Genomic DNA, 21,676 nt, shown 5'->3' with positions numbered 1-21,676 from the left:
GCGGACTCCGTTTAGGCATCAGCCTTTGCTAAGTAGGACCTCAGGGTTGTTCCTCAACCATGGCAAGAAATTATCTGGTGGTAAATAATCTTACCTTCCAAGTACAATATTTGAAATGGCTTTGCACATAGTGGTGAGTAATTTATCAGAAAATCTAAGCACAAAGAAGGGGCTGTGAAAAGGCTTTGTTAAAACTGAGGACCACCTAGTTATGGGTGCTTATCTAGGGTCTGGGCGTAACTTGCTGCCCAAAGCACTTAACTCAGGATGCGTGATGGACCCAGCTCTGGGAAGGTGAAGGCGGAAATATTTCACACTCTCTTTAGCTCAGCTGAGTTACCCGTTCATCTAAAGCAGCTGTCTTCAACGTGTGCAATAAAAGGGGAGAAGATAACAGTCTTTGCTTAGCAGAGATACTCTTCCTGTTCACCTGATTTTCGTATCTTAAAACACAACACTCTGCCCTCTTATTTTTTCCAATGAAAATGAAATTTTAAGTCTTCACCTAGAACAAAACCTTTTTTACAGTTCCTTACTATCTGAAGGTGTAAGGAGTGTATGTTTTTACTCTGGCATCTTAAAATATTTTGTGACCCTGGTTCCATTTTAGTGGTGAAGACAACGTAGCACTGGTTTTTGTCTTTCACCCTGAGGAGTGAGAGGGAGGCATTGTGAAATGGCTATCACTAAGTAGGTATATCATTATTTTCCCATAGGCAAAGCTTCATTCTAAAATGAAGAATGACTTGTCATGGCGACCTATGCTAATGAAATTCCGTTCGCAAAATTACAAGGCAGAATCTCTTTTCCCTGGGCCCCCTTTTCACTCTCAATTTCATTTAGGGGCATTAGTCCCAATCCCCCAAGTCCCACTGAGTCTGCTCTTATGATTAATGAAACTAACAAAGGAATCGTGTAAGGTGACAGATTCTCCATATTCCATTTTTCATTTGGTGAAAGACATCCATTCTGTGCCAGAGTGATAAGACTTAGAGTGTATTAGCTTCCTGAGACGCTGCAACAAACCACCACAAACTTGGTGGCTTGAAACAACTGAAATTTATTCTGTCACCATCTTGGAAGCTGTTAAGTCCAAAGTCAAGGTGTCAGCAGGGTCATGCTCCCTCTGAAGCTCCCAGGGAAGAATTCTTTCTCACCTCTTCCAGCTACGAGTGGCCCTTGGCTGTCCTTGGATTTCCTCGGTTTGCAGTGGCGTCTCTCCCATCTCTGCTTCACCATCACGTAGACTTCTTCCCTGTGTCCCTGTGCGTCTAGTGGTGTCCTCTCTTCTGATGAGAACACCAGCCAGATTGGATTCAAGGCCCACCCACCCTAACTCAATACAATCGCATCTCAGTGCTTGCCTTGGTCTTCCTCCATCTGGGCATCTAAAACAAAGTGCCTGAGTGGCTTAGAGACAACAGAAGCTGATTTTTCTCACTTTTGGAGGCTGGAAGTCTAGCACAGGGTTCCAGCCAGGTTGGGATCTGGTGAGCGCTCTCTTCTGGGTTGCAGACCACCAACTTCTTGGATCCTCACATGGTGGAAACAGAGCAAGGGAAGACAGTTCTCTGGTGATTCTTGTGAGGGCATTAATCCCATCCAGAGGGGCTCTAACCCTATGACCTCATCTCATCCTACTTACCTGCCAAAGGTCCCACCTCCTAATACCGTCCTAGTGGCGGGCTAGGGTTTCAAAATATGAATTTTGGGGGCAATAGAAACATTCAGTCCATAATAGTCACCATTGGAGATTCTGGGTTCAAATGAATTTTGGAGAATGTTCTTCAGACCACTACAGATACCATACCCAAATAAATTACATTTTAATATGCAATCATAACCATCAATTTTATCAAAAAGCATCAATTATCAGATCACATGTGGAGCCTTCACTTAAAAAGCCTACAGCAACTAAAAGATACTGGTAGTTTGGTTGTTGTCCCTTGGTCAGTTCTGAAGGAAGCACTTCTGGCTAGACACAGCTGGTTTGGGATTATTTGTGGGAATCTCTACTGGGAGATGCAGAGCAGCTCTTCCTTCATGTGGCCGTTTTTTGCCTTTCTTCCACATCTCAATGACAACAAAGCCAACAAATCTAAGATAAGGGTTTTTTGTGGGTTTTTTTGCCTTTTTTTTCAATTGAAATGAATGTTTTTTGTTTTTTGGTTTTTTTTATTACGTTGAGTTGATGGTTATTTTTTTAATGGTGAAACTACTAGCTGAAATAGGGTGTGAGTACATTTGCAGGATTTTAGTTCTCTATATCATTCTGGTGTGAGGTGTTGCTTGCTCTGTTCCAGAGCACAGGTAAGCTGAGTGTCAGAGACTCCTTCGGTCATTTAGCAGTTCCCAGCAAGTGGCCAGTGGGGGCCCTGGGAAGAGGTCAGAGACAGGCAATGAGACCTGATTGGCTCCCTGAGCTCAAGGAGTAAACCTCCTATTTGTCTTAGCTGGGGAAACAATTTTATCTCAAGTCTGGAAGTTCCAGAAGCTTCTTTCCAACGTTAAAAACCGTGGCTAGCAGGCCATGATATTTTCATGTTTTAAAATGTCTTCATTGAGTCATTGGCATTAGGTGCTTGGCATAAGACAAATCAAAAATCAAAAGAACTATCAGCCTTCATGAGTCACACTTTGGTCAAATACCACATTTTAAAGTTTGACTTGACTAGATAGCAGCACTCACTTGTGATTCTTTTAACTCTATTTCAAACCACATTATCTCCAAGCATAGACATTCAATCCAAATTAAACATTGTAAGCATAGCGTTATGTAGTAGCAATTAAGCAGCAGTTGGAATGTGCAAATGCCTGTTAGAATCCCTAGGAAAGCTGTCTATCTGAAAGAATAGGATTTCAGATGTGAGTGATAGAAGACAGGGGAGGCAAGATGTTCTGGTTCCTATAATCCTAACTATCCACTGCTTTTAACAACAACAAAAAAAAAATCTATAGTTTTAGTTTGGTTTGTCTTTTGAACATAACCTCTGTTCATTTCTTCCAGTTCTTTGTTTCAACACCCGTTTTCAGCTATGATGCCATTTCGTACTACAAAATATTTAGCGACAAGGATGGCTACAAACATATTCACTATATCAAAGACACTGTGGTATGTTCCTTCCAAGATTTATCTCCTCAAAGATCATTCACTTGAGGTTGCTCAAATAACGCTCAGCTTCACACAACATAATGTTTGTCTTTTTATAGGAAAATGCTATTCAAATTACAAGTGGCAAGTGGGAGGCCATAAATATATTCAGAGTAACACAGGATTCACTGTAAGTATTGCATGAAGCATGATGCACCATTCAGGTTTTAATTGGCACTGATGGACACACAAATGATACTGTACCACCTCTTCGTTAAGAACATTTTTGGTTACTTACTCTATACGTTAGTCAGATCGCTGTCGTTTCGTGAAGCCTGCACATTCTTTAACAGCTAGTTAACATGATTTCTTTCAGGAAAGAATATTTGGTAAGCGGTCATGTCTCTTCTGATACTTGGTAGATAATTAAAGTATAAAATTTTAAAAATAACAACTCCTTTTAAACACAAATTTTATTCTTTATCACTCAAAGAAAGGAACAAGCTTCAAAAATCCATAAAGGGCAGCCCGTAAATGCAGACATTTTTTTTGGTAGTGATTCACTGTTATAGAAATTTAAGATCATTATTGGTAACAGCTATCATTTTTTGAACAATTACTTCCTACCATATACTGTGAAGTAGAAACACAGGTAGGGAAAACCCAAAGGCAGGAAGACCAAGTGATGGTGTTAATCGCGGCCTGCAAAATGGGGGCCTGAACTAAAACGGCGGCAATGAGATACAGACTCTTGGAAGGAAAAGCTATGCCCCTTTTTTTGTGTGTCCTTAGTGCTTAGCATAATGTCTGACACAGTGCTGGAATTCAGTAAACGTCTGTTAAATGAATGAGAGGAAGGGCACATGGCCTTAAGGACAGGTGGAGGATGAACAAGACAGCTGACTGCGTGGCAGTGAAGGAAAAGGGAAGGAAGGGCAAAGTGGACTCGGTCGCCAGGATTAGATGGAGGCAACCGTGAAGTCACTGAGAGAACAGGAAAGCCGTGGGGGGCTGCTTAGAAAAGACACGGAGTAGTTTGCTCACTGGTGGTTTGAGATGATGATGTGCGGAAGAGAAGTGCAAGTGATCATTCCCTCGGCTGGAGTCATGTGACATTAGTCACAGCACTCCGAAGGATGCTGGTTTAGAAGACACAGTTACTCCTAGGAGTGATTTGCATTCTCTTACCTTTTCTTTCTACTCGGGGATAATGAGGTGTTTATGACAGTGAAGACATAGAAGCTCCTGGGCCACTGAGCAGTCCTAAGAATTAAAAATGGGAAACGGAACCTGATTTTCTACACTCCATTATGCTCTCCCTCACCCCTCCCCCCCGCCAAAAAAAAAAAAAAAAGACAGTTACTTCGTGATATTCAGATGAACTCACAGAGGAGTGAAAATCATGCCACTAAATTGGATTTCCCACTTCACGGCTATATTAAGACAGGTTAGAACTGGGACCCAGATACTTAAGTAACAAGTATGTTCTCTTGTGACTTCTTTTGCATCTGGGTAAATTAACATGGCCCTTTGTGTGGTGTTGTAGCATGGATGCATTTCTGAATTTGTAACAAATTCATCTGTTGTTGGAGCTTCTGTAAAGCAAATTCAAAATGTCTTCAGAATCATGGACAAAATTAATATAGCCCAGAGAGCCCAGTAAACTGTAATGGATCAGGAAGGAGGTGACATTAGTCAATATCCTACCTTATACCATGTAATCGTAACTAATGAATCAATATACCTATAATAAAAAAAGGAGTATTCAACATAATTTAATCTTTCTCTTATGATTTGAAAGTGAGAGTAAGTACATAACATTCAGACTTATAAACAGCAGTGATTTATCTACATAAGTGCCAAATAATAGTTTCATTAGACACACATTGGACTCTATTTATCCTATTAGTATTAATACTAACAATCCTGTCAGCATTTAGTTATCAATACTTATTTGATAACTTCTGAATATATTTTCAGGTTTTATTCTAGCAATGAATTTGAAGGCTACCCCGGAAGAAGAAATATCTATAGGTAATTTATGTCAATATATTCTAATATTTTATACATTAATATTTGAGTGAAAATCTGTCAGAGGCATTTGGATATGCAGAATATTTTTTAAAGCCTGAAATGTAATAAAAATTATATGTGAATCAAGGTAAAACATCCAGAGAATCGTACACCACATAGTATAAAAATATACACTTCCCTGGGGCATCTGGTGGCTCAGTTGGTTAAGCCTTCAACTCTTGGTTTTGGCTGAGGTCAGGATCTCAGGGTTGCGAGATCAAGCCCTTCCTCAGGTGGGGGGAGGGGGGGTCTGCACTCAGCAGGGATTCTGCTTGATATTCTCTCTCTCCTTCTCTCTCTGCCCCTCCTCCTGCGCATACGTGCACATGTACTTTCTCTCTCAAAAAATAAATAAATCTTAAAAAAAATTATATACACCCCCCAAATATTAGTTAACTCAAAATGTTTTCAGAGAAAAAGTTAAGAGATTCTAATGCTGATATAAGCATGATACTAAATACTTCAACTAAATTTAGAGGTAATTGAGGACATTCATCCATTTAGCAGCCACTTACTAAGTCCCTACTGTGTACCAGGCCTTGTGGCTATTGCCTTATCATGTGATTTCTTTTAATATGGCTCACTTTGGCATAAGCCTATTACTATTGGAAGGAATTCATCTCTGTCCCTAAATTAGTGTTTAAGTTGGTCCAGTTGTCCCCTTGGTGATTGGAATGGTGCCCTTAATAGCCCTCTCCAAATATAGAAGTAGAAGTCATAGTTACCACGGGCTGGTAGTTTGCTATATGTCAGGTACCTTGTTACCTACTTTTCATTGGTAATTTCATTTAATCGCCACAACTTCAGGAGGCAGGTGATATTGTTAGAGCCAGAATTTTGTACCTGGGCATGCTGACCTAGCCCCCTTACTGTTAACTGCTTACCTAACATTCTAAGATTAGACAAAAATGTGAACATGAATATGAACTGTAACCAAGGAAATAAGGAATTTTCCCCCTGCTGCATTCCTCTGCTCCCTCCTGGATCATGACTTCTTATCTATTGGAGAGAATCCTTCTGTGGTGCTAGCAATGTCTCTGGCTCCCCTTAACCATGCCCAAGGCAAGGTAAAGGGCAGCAGCAAAAGGAATACTGGAGGAGCAAATTATTTTACCAGCCACAACAGACTCTGACCACGACCCTGTCCTGGCATCATCATACCATCTAGTCTGCCCCAGATTAGAATCCGATTCTGAGGGTTTGGGGTCAGGTCTGGAAGTCTGTATGTTAAAGCCAGTCACCCCTCTCAGGAGCCATGCAGAAGCTTTGCTGGGGAGAGGGTGGGTCCAATGTGGTAAGTATAGTTGGTTTGTGTTAAGAATGTGGTGGGGGGAAGCATTCTCAGGAAGAGCTTCCCTGACCCTAAACTTCCTTCAGAAAGGATTGAAAGGCACAGGAGGCACTTAAAAACTATGTTTTTTCTTAATTTCCACTTTGCTTATGACTGATTTCCCCTTCCAGATATATGATAAGAACAGCGACCCCTTTCTTGGTGAGACTGCCAGACTTTCCTTGCATGTTTTGCATGGGAGTACAAAAAGAGAGATGGGAAGATGAAGAACTATGCATTGCCAAGCACTCTGTAAGATGTAAGGGATGAATGGCTATGGGAAGTGGTTACCTCACTCCCATTCAAGGTGTTAGATATTTCTCTCACCCCAGAGAAACCAAAGGGCTTCTCTCTCAAAGCTTGTGCCTCTGCAGGCAAAGATGATTGAAAATCAGGCTACATCAAAATACTGTAATTCCCCTTCACTTTAAATGATATTGGCAAGAGAAAAATAGAGTGGGTTTGATGTCAATATGTAAATTAGTCATTTTACATGGAGTAGTACATTTTGATAAATACAATCTCAAAATTTCAGCTTAGTTTTATTTTCATTTTCCTCTAGAATTAGCATTGGAAGCTATCCTCCAAGCAAAAAGTGCATTACTTGCCATCTAAGGAAAGAAAGGTGCCAATATTACACAGCAAGTTTCAGTGACTACGCCAAGTACTATGCACTTGTCTGCTATGGTAGGTAAAGGACCCGCCACGAGCTCTGCCACCCCACGGCCAATGTTGTCGTCCTTGTCACCATCGTCCTCTGATCAATCCTAAACTACAGGTTATCAGACACTTGTTATATATGGGGGATCTTACCTATGTTATCTTATCTAACGCTTATGGGGAAAAAAATGAAAGGAAGATTGGAGAGCATTTTTATCCCGATATTTTGCAGTTGAGGAAATAGAATGACTTGCAAATGATCCACACTGCTGGTAAGCAGCAGAGCCAGAATGGAAGCAGGGAGGTGTTGACTGTAGATCCCAAGCTCTTGCCGACCATGTGCCACAGCAGCATGACGTTAACGTTATATGCAAACACGAGCTACCCAAGCAAGACTTGAGCAGTATCACAGAAAGAAGCCATCCCTATTAAAATGGTTGCTGGACTTTGGCCCCATTTGCCTGGAGAAATGTCAAATTCCAACAGCCAGGGTAAAGAATAAAGTCCTAGAAACCTGAACTCCTTCCCTTGGAGGCCAATATTTCTTTGAGCTATAGTTTCAGGAAGGATGGAAAGTAAACTTTTGTCACCTCATAGGTCCTTTCTAAATTAGGGAAATATAAGTAATTCATTCAAATAGTAAAAGGTCATAAGGAATAAAGTAGACCAAATACTTCCAGGTTTTTTAGGCCATGTGTAAGCTTAGTGAATAATTTCCATCCAAATAATTTTATTTTATGCATAACACCTTATCTATATCTTGAACATATGACAAGCCATGAAAAAGGTTAAGTTAGGCATCAGTAGATCAATGAGATATGTTGGGGTCTCAGTAGGCATCATGGAGATTTGGAAAACGGACTTGAGAAATAATCTATTTTTCCATTCTCTACCCCATCCCCCTAACTAATCCCTGAGTTTTCCTGGTGAGGAACAGCCGACAGAGTATGTTATTATGAGCTAGATGCCACTCTACTGTTTCTGGTATCAACTCCCAGTGGAAGGTAGCTGAGACAACAAATGGAATCTTTGATGGAGATCCCTGACAAGTTTCGGCAGACCCCACGTTCTTTACTTCCTAAAAGGAAGGCTGCCTTGTCGTGCCACTTTCCTCATCCCTATCACCTGGCTCCAGAACCCCAGCCCCTGCTCAAGTGACTGTAGAAGTGAATAAACATTTTAACTCAAATGGTCCCTTTAAGAACGGCACGAGTTGTCAGTTTGATACAACTACTTTCACAAAATGTTGAGTCAATGACATCTTTGAAAAGCCAAGAGATTACTGTTCCTGACTGTATGCACTGATTGTGGTGATGGCACTTAAAGATATATATTAAATGTCCTTCTCAAATTATATGCAACATTTTTCAACCCAACTCAAATTATATGCAAATTTTTCAACATTTGAAAGCTTTACATGCCAGGCATCTAGTATCATTGAACTAACTATACTGAGTCATCTGTTTGTCTTTCTCTCCTGAAGGTAGAGGCTCCTTTCTTTTCATCTTTACATTCATAAGGCCAAGAAAAATGGTTACTGCACAATAATTATGCATAATGCATAATGGTTGAATGGACATTGGTGCTAAAGAAGATCAAAGCCCATTGCCTTTTGCAAGGCCTTACAAAAAACTTGTTCTTACGCTGACATTTTTACCCACTGAGACCTCAGTGACCCCACACTTGCATACATTCGTTTATATTTTTATGCATTCTGCATTTGTATAATGCTTCAAACCTTTTTGAAAGCACTCTACCATTTTTTATATCACTTTGTCTTCCTAATATCTGCCTGAGTCTGAGTGCCCACTGGAAAGATAAGGAAGCAAAGACTAAGCTCTCCTCAAAAGTTGGTGGAAGAGTCCTTTCTAGAACTTGAATCGCCTGACTTTTCCACACTCACTCTTGCTCGGCAGTATGGTAATTTCCCATTTAGCAAAAAATATACTGTGTGGGAAGCATCACATCGTCTGGTGTTTTTGAAGCTCCAGTAAAATGAGTCACTGAGCCATCATAAGAAAAACCTTGAAATCTTTCCCTTTAGGACTAAGAGTAAAGCCTCATTATGTAACTTCAAACTCTCCAAGAGATGGTGAGTAAATCCCAGATAATAGGATTAAATAGGTAAAAATCCCCTTCCTGATGCTGATGAAACAGAAGTAATGCAAAGGAGGGACTCCAGACAATCGAGGCTTTTAAGCCACTGCAACCACATGCTCAGGCCATTTGTATCCAGAGTGGACAGTCATTAGTCTGTCTCAGAATTTGGCTAAAAAAGATATGCTAGTTGTCACTACTAGAGCTGCATACCCATGAAAATTCCATAGGGTGGTTGCTGGTTGACTGAAGTCAAGAAATTCAGATTCATGTTTCATTTCCTTATATTTTGACCAAAAATATAATATGTGTTTGTGCCTTCTAATAACTTTGAAGAAAAGGTGGTCAAAATGAAAATCTCTGAAATTAAATTCTATAAAATTTTGAAACTCCACACAATAGAGAATTATTTTTTGAGAAAGCCTAATAAATGATATCCCTTCTCCTCACACTCAAGTCAGGCTGAGGAGTCAGGCAGGAAATTAAAATATCAGCTTTATTACCTGTAAAGGTTACTCAGAATTACAATTAAACAAATATGGCTGCAACTAGACAGCGACTGGCTGCCCCCACAGACCCCAGCATTGTTCCACTTAGAGCACTGAGGATCCCTTCAAGAACAGGCAGAAAGAAGCCAGGAACAAAGCAGAAGAAGGAGTTACTTATAGCCAGGTCTTCTGAGAACTCATCAAAAAGGTTATCCCCCTTCAGCTTGCTTGGGATCCAGAGTGCTACTCTAATGATATTCCACAAAGAAGGAAGAAGCATCAGGAGTTCAAATGAACCTCTATCCCCAACCTCCATGATGTGTCTTTTAACCCATTGACTGCCAGAACAAATTTATCCTTTAAAAGTATATTTTGAGGGGCCCCTGGGTGGGTCAGTCAGTTAAGCTTCCCACTCTTGATCTCAGCTTGGGTCTTGATCTCAGGGTCATTGAGTTCAAGTCCCCCATTGGGGTCCACATTGAGTGTGGTGCCTACTTGACAAAAATTAAAAAAAATTAAAAAGTATAATTCCAGGTATTATTTTATTTTATGGTTCAAGTAAGTTAGAGATAATTAGTGTTTAATTTTTGTAGATCTTGTTAAAATGGCCTGTTTCTGCACAGAGCACCCAAGTTCTGTACTGTGGTATATTGTGGACACTAGTATGCCACTCAGAACCCCCCCACTTAGGACCGAATCCCTCATTCCACCAGCTGTTGAGAGTGCTGGTAGCCACCGACAGCTCACAGCTGAGCCTCCACCCTAGGAATCGATCTCATCCCATGCTGCATCCAAAGACTGCTCCAATATGGGGTATAAAAGCTGGCCATGTTGGTACATGGAGGTCTTTCTGCCAACCATTCAGCTCCAGATTCCCTTTGGGGTCTGGTAAGGTTTGTGTTTTGACTGCACTAAAGCCTACCTTCCCTCACCACCCCATCCTTCCTTTCCCAGAAGTGAGCATCCTAATACTCCCCCCCAGGAAAACCTCTGGGCCACAAAACTTCTGATTCTCTTTCCCAGGGAATGTCACCTACCACAGCCTATAGGTAACAGATTCTATATACATTTATCTCTGCATCTATTGATTACAAGGTGGTGGGGGAGGTGATGGGTTCCACCCACCAAAATAAAATGAACATTGGACCAAGAAGCCAGATGGAAAGTACCATCTGGGTGCTGGTGAAGATTATCAGATAATAAAGACACAGCTAATACTAGCCCTTACAACATGATGTCTTCTCAGATGGCCATTTATCATGGCAGATCCTGTGGGCCATTTGTGTAATGAGATCTGGGCTATTCAAGATCACTCCTGGAAAAGCTCACAAGCAACTCTTCTCTCACATCTATTCTTTAATTGAGCTCTGATCTCGTGTTGTTTAAATGTAACTTAAAAGGTGATATTTACTTCTCCATGGGAAAAAAAGTAGCTGTAGAATTGAGATATACTTGAGCTTGACATTAATCACAAATATGACCAGTATCTTATCGGAAACTCAGTGTTATGCTAAAGCATGTTTTTGTTTTCATGCTGTGCACAGGCCCCGGCCTCCCGATTTCCACCCTTCATGACGGCCACACTGATCAAGGTACGCTAACTTGCATGCTCTTGTCTAAAAAAATCCTGAACTCTGGGTGACATTATGTTGGAGGCAGCAAGACAGTTTCCCCACACCAACAAGGGAAACTGTGTTGGAATCTTGTGGTCATAGAGCCTATAGTCACATAGACTTGGATATCCTTTGAGTCAAATCTGACCCTCTGAAATCTAATATTATTTGCAGTAAGAACCTGGCATCACACAGATGAGTTATATCACAGAGATCCATGCTGTCTTCCCCAGTCAGCTTTATCAAAAACACAGGCGGTTAGCTTTGGAAGGAAACTTAGGTATTTAGCACAACCTCTCTCCCAAATAAGAATTTCTACTTCACTGCAACATTCCAACTAGAGACAAATTCCAGATCTAAGTCCAGTTCAAAGCAGAGGGTGTCTGACTATCACGCTGGCTCTTTTGTTCTAACAGCTACATCACACTGTTGCTACGAATGAAATCCCTCAAATTTAGAGGCTTTCCCCATTTTCAGCTATTATCAAGACAGTCCTCCTCCAACCCATATCTGTGATATTGGTTCAAAATACTTCACAGATCAAAGATGACCATCGTTGCTCTCACCAGAGTGATCTGAGTGTGTGATTGCCCCCATACTCTTCCCACAGTTGCCCCTGTGTCTTTTGATTTAGTGCTGAACAACGTTGTAGGGTTGAAGTTGAGGGAGACGAGGGATAATGAGGGACTTCAGGACTCGAGCCTGTGCTCCTCCCTGGACAGCTTCGGTGACAATTCAGGAGACTGCTCAGGGGTTAGCTTGATTGCCAACACAATGGCTCAAATAAAATAGGTGAAAATAAGGTAATGAGGAAAAACAGAGTCAATTCAGAAGCTCTGGGCAGGACAGGTATTATAACAGAGGTGCTATGAATTTAGTGTCATTTTGAAGTTGTGGGGGTTTTTTTGTTGTTTGGTTGGTTGGTTGGTTGGTTGGTTTTTTTTTTTTTTCCTCATGTCTAATAATGAAATATCTTTAAGAATAAAAGATTGTATTTCTCAGCATGGCTCATCTCAACCTTCAGTAAGAGACATTTTAAAGCAATACTACATTCAAATCTGTAAGATTTTGTTTTAATGGAAATTCCCATAAATGTATGATTCCCATTTTATCATGACAGCTAAAGGTCAGCCTTCCTTTTTTCAGAGCATGAATTTCCACATTCTTATTATCCTTCTCCTATTCCTGCCAGATACCAATTTCAGTACTGCATACAAAAGTGTTATTACTTCACCCAATACTTAGAAAATAGGTGCAGTGCTCATGTCACTCTCATTTCTCATATGTATTTATATGTTTTCTAACCCTCGAATAGAATGTGATTTTTTTAGAACACAGTTCTGCAAACTCGCCTCGTGATGAAATTCTCCAGAGACGTTTATTATAAATACAGATGCTCAGGCCCTCCCCAGAAATTCCAGTTCAGTAGATCTTAGATTGGGCTAGGGAATCTGAAATTTTAAATAATTCTCAGATAAGCAGCTTTTTAGAGCTGATGCTAGGTCTTCTGTTTATCGGCAGGGTTGTTTTTTTTTTTTTTTTCCTCACTCATTTTCTGTTGCATTTGGTGCCAGAAATCTTTACACAACAGATATTTATTAAGCGCCTATCACATTAAGTCAGACATTGCGCTGGATACTAGATCCTTAAAAATGAACAGATTAGATATGGTCCGTGTCCTCAAGGAGATTATAAATCAATGGAGAATGCAAACATGTGAGTGGGTAATATAGTGGAATAAATGATTAGGTTGGAGGAAAAAGAGCAGGAAATCACATAAGCAGAGTACTATATCTGGGGCTTGGGGGTTAGGAAGTGTCTCCTAATGATTGATAGATCAAACTGGAAACTCACTAATATAAAGGAGGAATTAATGCTGCTTAGATGTCTGGCTTGGTCAAGTGGATTGATATTAATGCTTTTTACTGGAAGAGGGATTTGCAGCCAAAAGAATGTTTTTGGGGAGATGATGAATTTTGTTTTTAATGTTGAGCTTGAGATGCTGATGGGATAGCCAAGTGGAGCTCTCCTGGAGTGACAGAGTTTTGGATCTGGACACTGGATTGAAAATGAGGAACAAGAAGTCATTTCATTTTAATTTATGAAATCCACGGTTACTAAGACCATGGAAGTGGATAAGCCCACAGAGTAGGAATAAAGCTGTGTGGAATACCAACATGAGAAATGGGAAGAGAAAAATGAACCTATGAAGGAGACAGAGAGAGGAACAGAAGGAGAATAACCTTGAGAGTAGGGTATCATAGAATGCAGGGAGGAGAGAATCTCAGGAAAGAGGGAGGGCTCATCCGTGTCAAGTGCTACAGGGAGTGAAGTGATACCCACCCTGAATCAATGAATTTAGCAAGAGGGAGATTACCATTGGCTTGGTCAGACCAGTTGCAGAGAAACAGTGGAGGTGGGAGCCAGACTAAAGCAAGTTTAGGCTTGATAGGACATAAGTAAAAAGAGAATCTTTTCAGTAGACCTCCCTGAGGAGAGGAGGACAGAGGTGGGGTAATGACTGGAAGCAGTTGATAGAGGTTTAATTTCTTTTTGAAAGATAATAAACATTTAAGCATGGTTTAAATGCTGATGGAATAAATTAGGAGACCAGAAAGGGTCGAAGACATAAAGGAGGGAGGTCCCCAAGAAGTCGGGAAAAAGGGGTCCAGAGACAGGAGGAGATTCATCTCTGGCATTGTGCTGAGTGAGAATGAAGAAATTACTAATGTAATTGTATAAAAGTTTGTAGACATTGCAGAGAACTATGCAGTGGCTTCATTTCATCAGCAAAGTGGGGTAAGAGCATTTGAAAATAACACCGGACCCGAACCAGGTGCTTTAGAAACCCGGAAGAGTTGACACTTGACATAGACATCCTAATGGAGGCTTAGTTGCTTCAGGCACAGGTGCTCATTACAATTACCCAACTGATCAAATGACCTCATTTATCAGCTTTTCCACAGATACTTCACATACTTTAATTAGTGGGCAAAATATAGTAGCTAATATAATTAAAACAAAAAATTCTTACATGATCCATCATTCTTCCTTTTTTATTTCATCATAATAAAGAGTCCACAAACAGAGAGCACATACGCACACATAGCACGTACTGGGTAATAAGTATGCTAGGGACCGAGTACAGAATGATGAGTGAAATAAGGTGAAAGGTGCTCTGGGCGGTAGCCTTCTTTCCACGTTACAGGCTTTGAATGCAAAGCCACATGGAGAAACCCAGTAGGCACCCCCTCTGCTGACAGGCCTATGAGATCCTATTTTGCTCCAAGGGGTGGGAAAATTGCCAAGTTACCATATGTACAGATACTTCTCTGAACTATAGAGCATTAATAAGCTTATGAATTAACTTTGGCATTTCAGTAAGCCGTGAATCAGGAAAGTTCAATAGCTAGGAAAAGGATGGAGGAATCAAACTCTAACCAACCTGGCAACACTTGGGTAGAGTTTCCAACTTCCAGTACCTGTTGGTAAAATGATAAAAGTAAATAAGTAAATTATAAATATAATAATAAGTAAAATATGAAAATAAATAAATAATCAATTATAACGCAGTCACTCTGTGCACTTGCTCCACTCAGGATTCCCTTCATCCGTAATAGCTCCACACATAGAACCCACACAAGGAGAATGAAGAGCTGGCCCCATTGTACTTAGAATTGTATATTTGGTGGGGGGTTTTTGGTTTGTTTTTTGGGGTTTTTGGATTTTTTTTTCTATTTTAACTTTTAAGATGCCACAAGTATCTCTTTCCTGATGAATTATCCAAAGTTAAAATGAAATTTATTATGTATCTTATACAACTCATACCAAAACATCTATACTTATTCTAAGATTAAATATAACATGTTGGAACAAAATGCCATGAGTATATGAAAACTGAGAGTTACAAGGGAAGTGGTTTGGCAAACTTACTGTAGTTACAAGTACTCCTCCAGTTCCCTATCTTCAAGGACCACTTTTAAAAAGGCACAAAAACAAGAAGTTCACAGGATGTCTTTTGTAAAAACTGCCGTATCTCAGAAGTCACCCAGACCTTCTTTTAAGAAAAATAAATTGACAAACCCCACATGCTATATGAAAATCTATCTTTTCTCTAGAAGATAACTAGAATCCATTCTAGTTCAAAATATAACTTGCAAAAAGCCCTCACTTGCTAGAAACTCATTTGCATATACCACCAAACTACAGCATCAGGAGATCAATAGATGGTTCAGTTTCAAAGATTAACGTGTGAAACATAATTAAGCACAAATATAAGCAGCAGGTTTTTTGAAGATCCTTTAAGGTGAAAAACAGAAAGAGATCAGAGCGTGCATATATTGTTATTTTACTAAGATGTATAACTACCTTGACAAAAATGATCTGAAGGGATAGGATGTACAATAATTCAATTACAAAAAAGGGAGGCATATCCTATATTAGTTAAGTACAAAAGGAAAAGATTTAAGAAGAAATATATGTTAGGGTGCCCGGGTGGCTCAGTCAGTTCAGTGTCTGACTTGATTTCAGCTTAGGTCATGATCTCTGGGTTGTAAGATCAAGCCCTGAATCTGGCTCATACATTGGGCATAGAGCCTGCTTAAGATTCTCTCCCTCCCTCTGTGTCTGCCCCTCCCCACTGCTCTCTCTCTCAAAAAAAAAAAAAAATCACAGAAAGAGTATTTGACTTTATACATTGAAAATTTAAAAACAAATTTTGACTACATAATCATTTTTTAAATATTTATTTATTTGAGAAAGAGAGAGCATGCGTGCATGAGCAGGAGTGGGTTTGGGGAGCAGAGGGAAAGGGAGAAAGAGCAACCAAGCAGACTCCCTGCTGAGCAACCCTAAGGTCATTACCTGAGCCAAAATCAAGACTTGGATGCTTAACCGACTGAATCACCCAGGCACCCCTATTTTAATTTGAGATCTCAGCAATATAGATTTTACTTCTACTACATTTTTTTTCTTAGTAGATGAAAAAAAAAAAAAAAGTCCCCACTCAGGTCATAGCTTCATGTTAGAAAATTGGAGATGGGAAAATATGGTGAATAAACATTGTTGCCTCTGTGAATCTGCCCAAAATGTGTTTTGATGCCATAAAGATCAGTTCAGGAGGCAATGATTAATGTCCTCATACACTCATACCTGCTTTAAAGGCTAGGTTAAAAATATACTTGTCAATATATAACTTCTTATACAGTTCCTTATACAGCTTCAGTTTCATCTATGTTAAAGCCAAAAGAATTTTAAGAAAGGAATTTTCTTCTGGAATGCTATTAATTGAAAAATGAACATTTTATTTTTTTAAAGAAATTAGAATCCTGGAAGAAAACAAAGAATTGGAAAATGCTTTGAAAAATATCCAGCTGCCTAAGGAGGAAATAAAGAAACTTGAAGTGGATGACATTAGTAAGATCTTTTAAAAACTTCTCATTTACAAATATGAAGCTGAACACTTATCTTGCTTTCTTTTCAAAAAGCATAGAGTAAATATTATAATCCAAACCTTATAATATCAAATCTTAAGTAAAACAATCTTATTGTAACAATAGAGTTTCACAAAAGATCTTTAATATGTTTGTAAATAGAGTTGATCTTATACTTTTCTGTAGCTCCATTTCAACACTAGTATTTTTTAAAAAAGAATTTATCTAATTTTAATTTTAGAGTGTATGCTTCTAGTAAAACAATAACTCAAAATTTCTGTAATTTATAAACTTGGCAAAAATATGTAATAAAAATCAACTTATATTCTTGATTTTTTACAATTTACTAGTTATGAACTGATTTTGTTATCATGTTATTAAAGAAAAATAAATAATGCTATGAATATAGTGGAATGAAGATTTTTCTTTTTTTTCCCCCAAGCTTTATGGTACAAGATGATTCTTCCTCCTCAATTTGACAGATCAAAGAAGTATCCCTTGCTAATTCAAGTGTATGTAATATTTTCTTTGGTGTAAAAACTATTTACTGAAAATATGTTGAATTAAATACACATTTATGAGATAGAATGAACCATTCTCCTTGGTAACAGTTCCTATTGATGCTGTTTTTATATATTCCTCAACTAATCAGAGTAAATAAAATATGGCTATTTAAAATAGATTGAGGAAGTTTGGGGATTTTAGATGGACTGGCTTGCATTCGCTGTCTTGAATTTCCTTTGTATGGCAAATTGCCGAATGTGTCAGAATACCTTTGAGATAGAGAAATTGCAGCCAAAAAATATTGTAAATCATCTTAATGTCTTATGTAAGTGAGTTAGAAATGAAATAAGGGAATGGAATACATTTAGTGGAATCACACCCAAAATCAGTGCTGACCTACACACAATTTGCTTAAAACACCATGCATTTTTTTTAGTATATCTTATGCCTGCTTTTAGCAAGTGGCAGGTGGCAGAAATGACGAAAAACCCACACATATTCCTTGAAATGCCAACCCTAGATGTATCCGTTTTGGGGAATAGGAGAGGCTGTGTCCCAAAACAACTTCCTTGTAGCAAACCTCTGGGAAAAGCCTGGTCCTCTCTTGATTTTGAGCCAGTTCTAATGCCACTGTTATTGAAATTTTATTATACAAATGTACTGGGAAATACTAAAGGCAATTCTTAGCCATGATGTGAAGTTGAGTTTTACAAAGGAATCCAAGATTCTTTTTTTTTTTTTTCTTTAGGTATGGTGGTCCTTGCAGTCAGAGCGTAAGGTCTGTATTCGCTATTAGTTGGATTTCTTATCTTGCAAGTAGGGAAGGGATAGTCATTGCCTTGGTGGATGGCCGAGGAACAGCTTTCCAAGGTGACAAACTTCTGTATGCAGTATATCGAAAGCTGGGTGTTTATGAAGTTGAGGACCAGATCACAGCTGTCAGGTGAGCACCTTCTTATTCAAACAGAAATTGATGTGCAACAAAAGTCATGCAATCACTGTTGGGTTTCTCCATCTTTAATGATGTCATTCTTCTTGTCTATTTTCCTAACTTCATCAAAAGTTACCATTAATCTTAAAGAGATATTTTTGCCCAATAAGAGAAAAAAATTACTGATGGAAAAGAACTAATAAATATGTAGAAACATGCTTTATAGTGATAAATGACAAATAACTCTCATTTGATGTTACAGTCATTCTGATATCCTTTCATTTATTCACATGGTTCCCACACAAAAAATTGTATAACTCTGGGGATGGTCCATAGACAACCAAACATCTGAATTTGCTCAAGCATTGTGGATTCTGGCTCATAAATTTAGAAATTCCTCCCAAGATTTCATCAACACTCTATCCGTACAGATGCTAGACAGTCTTTTGTAATTAAGCTAGCTGGGAAGTTCGGCTGTGTTAGCATAAAAGTGTTTTCCTGTTTTCATTTGACAAAAAATTCATTTTATGTAGTACAAATTATATTATGGAAACATTCATAGGGAAGACAGACTCATAATCTGAATTCTTCTCAATTACATACTCAATCATAATTTGTGTCTCCGTCATCTTTTCTGAAACAAAAAGAATATAGTCACCAAAATCGTTGTTTATTTAGAAACACTGTGATTGATTCTTATGGATAGTTCTCTACAGTTGTTGTGTTTCTGTTATTATGCTGCAGGTATGTAAAGTTAGAGAATAGTAGTTTACAAATGTAAAAGCTAACACAGGCCAAGTGGACCCTTAGTCATGGATGTATATGTGTGCATAATGGCCTAAGGTCAAACACTGTTTCACAGCAAAGAGCAATTTAGAAAATTCATTGGTAAATTCCTTTGATCATCGTAATGTCATTATTAGTTACTGATTTCAGTATAGCATACACAATGAAGATTGTATTTAACAGCTAGGAGCCAGGCCCAGACAATACTTTTCTGTATTTTTGTCTCTAATCACACCAGAAGAGTTTAGACTCACAAGTAATTATTTTTAAAAATAGAAAAGTAATCATAACCCATCTGTTTTCAAATTTTCCTTCCATTCTGTGAACAGTAATATACACACACATATACAATATTCAATTAAAAGCAGCCTATTTGAGTAAAATCTGACAAGTGAATAAGTGGATTATTAAATAACACTGCACAATCTGTGGGCATTCTTCATGCCTAATTTCTAAGAGGCTCCCTCTTTCTTGCTGATCCAGATTTTTGGCCTGTCTGCTATTAATCTGTTTAGGAGAATCTTCTGCCTGATGGAGAGGTATAGAAGAGATAGCTCGAAGAAAAATCTACCAAGAGACTGGTTTCTCACATAAAGCTGCCGTGTGCCTTGATGGAAATATGAACACCATTGTCAGTGTTACAGACCTAATTCTTTAAGGAATTTTTTTTCTTTATTTTTATTTTATTTTATTTTTTTGCCCTGTGGGTTAGATCTATTTGTACTTAGAATATGCAGGAAACACCAAGGGCACCACAACCCTGGGACTACATCAAAAGCCAGATGTAGATTACACCTCATTTGTAATTCAACCGGATCTTTTCCAAAGTTGGTAGAACTCAAAAGTGGTTTGTTTTGGCACTGGTTAAAAAACAAACTTATCATCACCATCATCACAATCTACTGAGAACAACACAATACATCATCCTATTTCTGAGTGCACTCATTTACTACCCAAATTGCAGCATTTGCATTTAAGAATACCTCAAGAAAGAGAACTGATAGCTTCTTATCGCGTTTCTTGGATGGAATGAAAATTTAAACCTGAAACCCGTGTAGAGGCCTGAACGAAAATTGTTATTTCTGATGTTCAATATATAGGACATGAAGCCACAAATTGTACCAATTTTCACAATAATATAAATGTCTTTGGCATTTAGAACTGTAGATAGACCAGAGGCAGTAGTTGGCTACCTTTACCTTCTCTGAGCCATTTTTAGGATGGAATCTGAAGAAAGTCTTCCTGCTATAGAGCAGGCATATGTTCAGTCATTTGCTCAGCCATTCGACAACAACAGATCAAATATTAATATATGCCATAGCGATCCACTCTGTATAAAATTGTGCAACTTACCATTTCTACTTTCAGTGCACTTACAATCTTCGTAAAAGGGTTAACCCCTGCAACCCCACCCCCACACTGTGAAGGGATGGCATTGCTATTAGATGGAACTTTTGGTAAACAGCCTAGTGAACCAGGGGAGGCTATGTGGCCTGTGCAAAGCAAATACACAACAGTGGAGATGCACTTGGGACTGGCCTGGCTTTGCTTGAAAGCGTCGTTTTGCAAAAGTGAAAGGGACACCTTGGAACCAGATGCCTTGAGAAAACAAAAGCTAAAAAGGGTAGATTTATAATGATAATCCCAAGAAGTGTTTTAGGAATCAGACACTGAATGTCTGACATGGGAATTGGGATTGTAATGCCTTTATGGCCACCCTCAAATTACCTTCCCACCAGAAAATGAAATGTGTCCCCTTCGATCTCATATAAAATGCAATCTGGCTAAATTTTTTAACATACCTAAAGGAAATCATGTGTACATATTTGGAAACAACAGTAAATACTTGTCTGGGTCAATAAATAGATTTAAACAAAGCAAAGCAGGCTTAAAAAAAAGAAGGAGAAGAAGAAGAAGCCAGACAATCTCACAACTTTGACTACACAAAAGAGAATGCTTCAAAGGAGAGGCTTGTGAGGTCAAAACGTAAGTGAAACTAGGAACTGCTTCCCTTAGGCTTCCGAGCAAATGGTACATAGGTAGGACCCATGAATGTTTGTTAGTTACAGGGTCAGTTCTACTCATTTGGGGTATATATGGCACTTTTGACGTTCCCACACTTCCCACAATATCCAGAAGGTTGTTGGTGAGAAAATATCGTATCATACTCTTATACATGGTATCAATAAAAACAATTCCAAAACAGAATAGGAATTGATCCCTAGGATTCCAAATTGACCTTTTGTCTAGGGCCATTTTTATGCAAGAAAACATGTAAAGTTCAGTCCAGCCTCCAAAATGTTTTTTCATCTGTTACTAACATTTTTCTTTAACTACATGATCAACAGTGTTTCTGATAACCCTTCTGAGAGCTCTTGAGAATTTGGAGGTGAATTTTATGGAGACTTGTTGGCCTGGAAGTGCTCAGATTATCTAGCTAACCTTTAACCTAGTCCTGCCACATTAAGTGTTAATGTTTCATTTCCACATTAACTATTGCACTATCATTTCCTGTAAATGTCATCCTTCCAGAATAAACCAAGGAAGGGAGCTGTTAAGAATTTCCTGCTCCCATGTATCACCTGCTATTTGCTTTTACCCCAGATGCAAGGCAATATGATTGCTAGCTTCTGGGAGATCATAAAATTGAAATTGATTTTATGGCTCAGAA

The 21,676-nt window shown here is 38.8% G+C and overlaps 1 protein-coding gene across 1 annotated transcript in view; it reads left to right on the top strand.

The window, feature by feature from the left end:
• LOC111141601 (fibroblast activation protein alpha) overlaps positions 1–21,676 on the top strand; it is a 93,284-nt gene that overhangs the window by 58,614 nt on the left and 12,994 nt on the right. Inside the window, exons 13-20 of the mRNA XM_022494274.1 lie at positions 3,008–3,112; positions 3,211–3,281; positions 5,072–5,125; positions 7,057–7,181; positions 11,284–11,331; positions 16,669–16,767; positions 17,227–17,296; positions 18,037–18,231. Coding sequence (XP_022349982.1) covers positions 3,008–3,112; positions 3,211–3,281; positions 5,072–5,125; positions 7,057–7,181; positions 11,284–11,331; positions 16,669–16,767; positions 17,227–17,296; positions 18,037–18,231 — 767 coding nt within the window. The remainder of the gene's footprint in view (positions 1–3,007; positions 3,113–3,210; positions 3,282–5,071; positions 5,126–7,056; positions 7,182–11,283; positions 11,332–16,668; positions 16,768–17,226; positions 17,297–18,036; positions 18,232–21,676) is intronic.

This window comes from Enhydra lutris, unplaced genomic scaffold, assembly GCF_002288905.1.
Source record: "Enhydra lutris kenyoni isolate GAN:26980312 unplaced genomic scaffold, ASM228890v2 scaffoldscaffold1, whole genome shotgun sequence".
Classification (NCBI taxonomy): Eukaryota; Metazoa; Chordata; class Mammalia; order Carnivora; family Mustelidae; genus Enhydra; species Enhydra lutris.
This window is presented reverse-complemented; position numbering and strand designations above follow the sequence as displayed.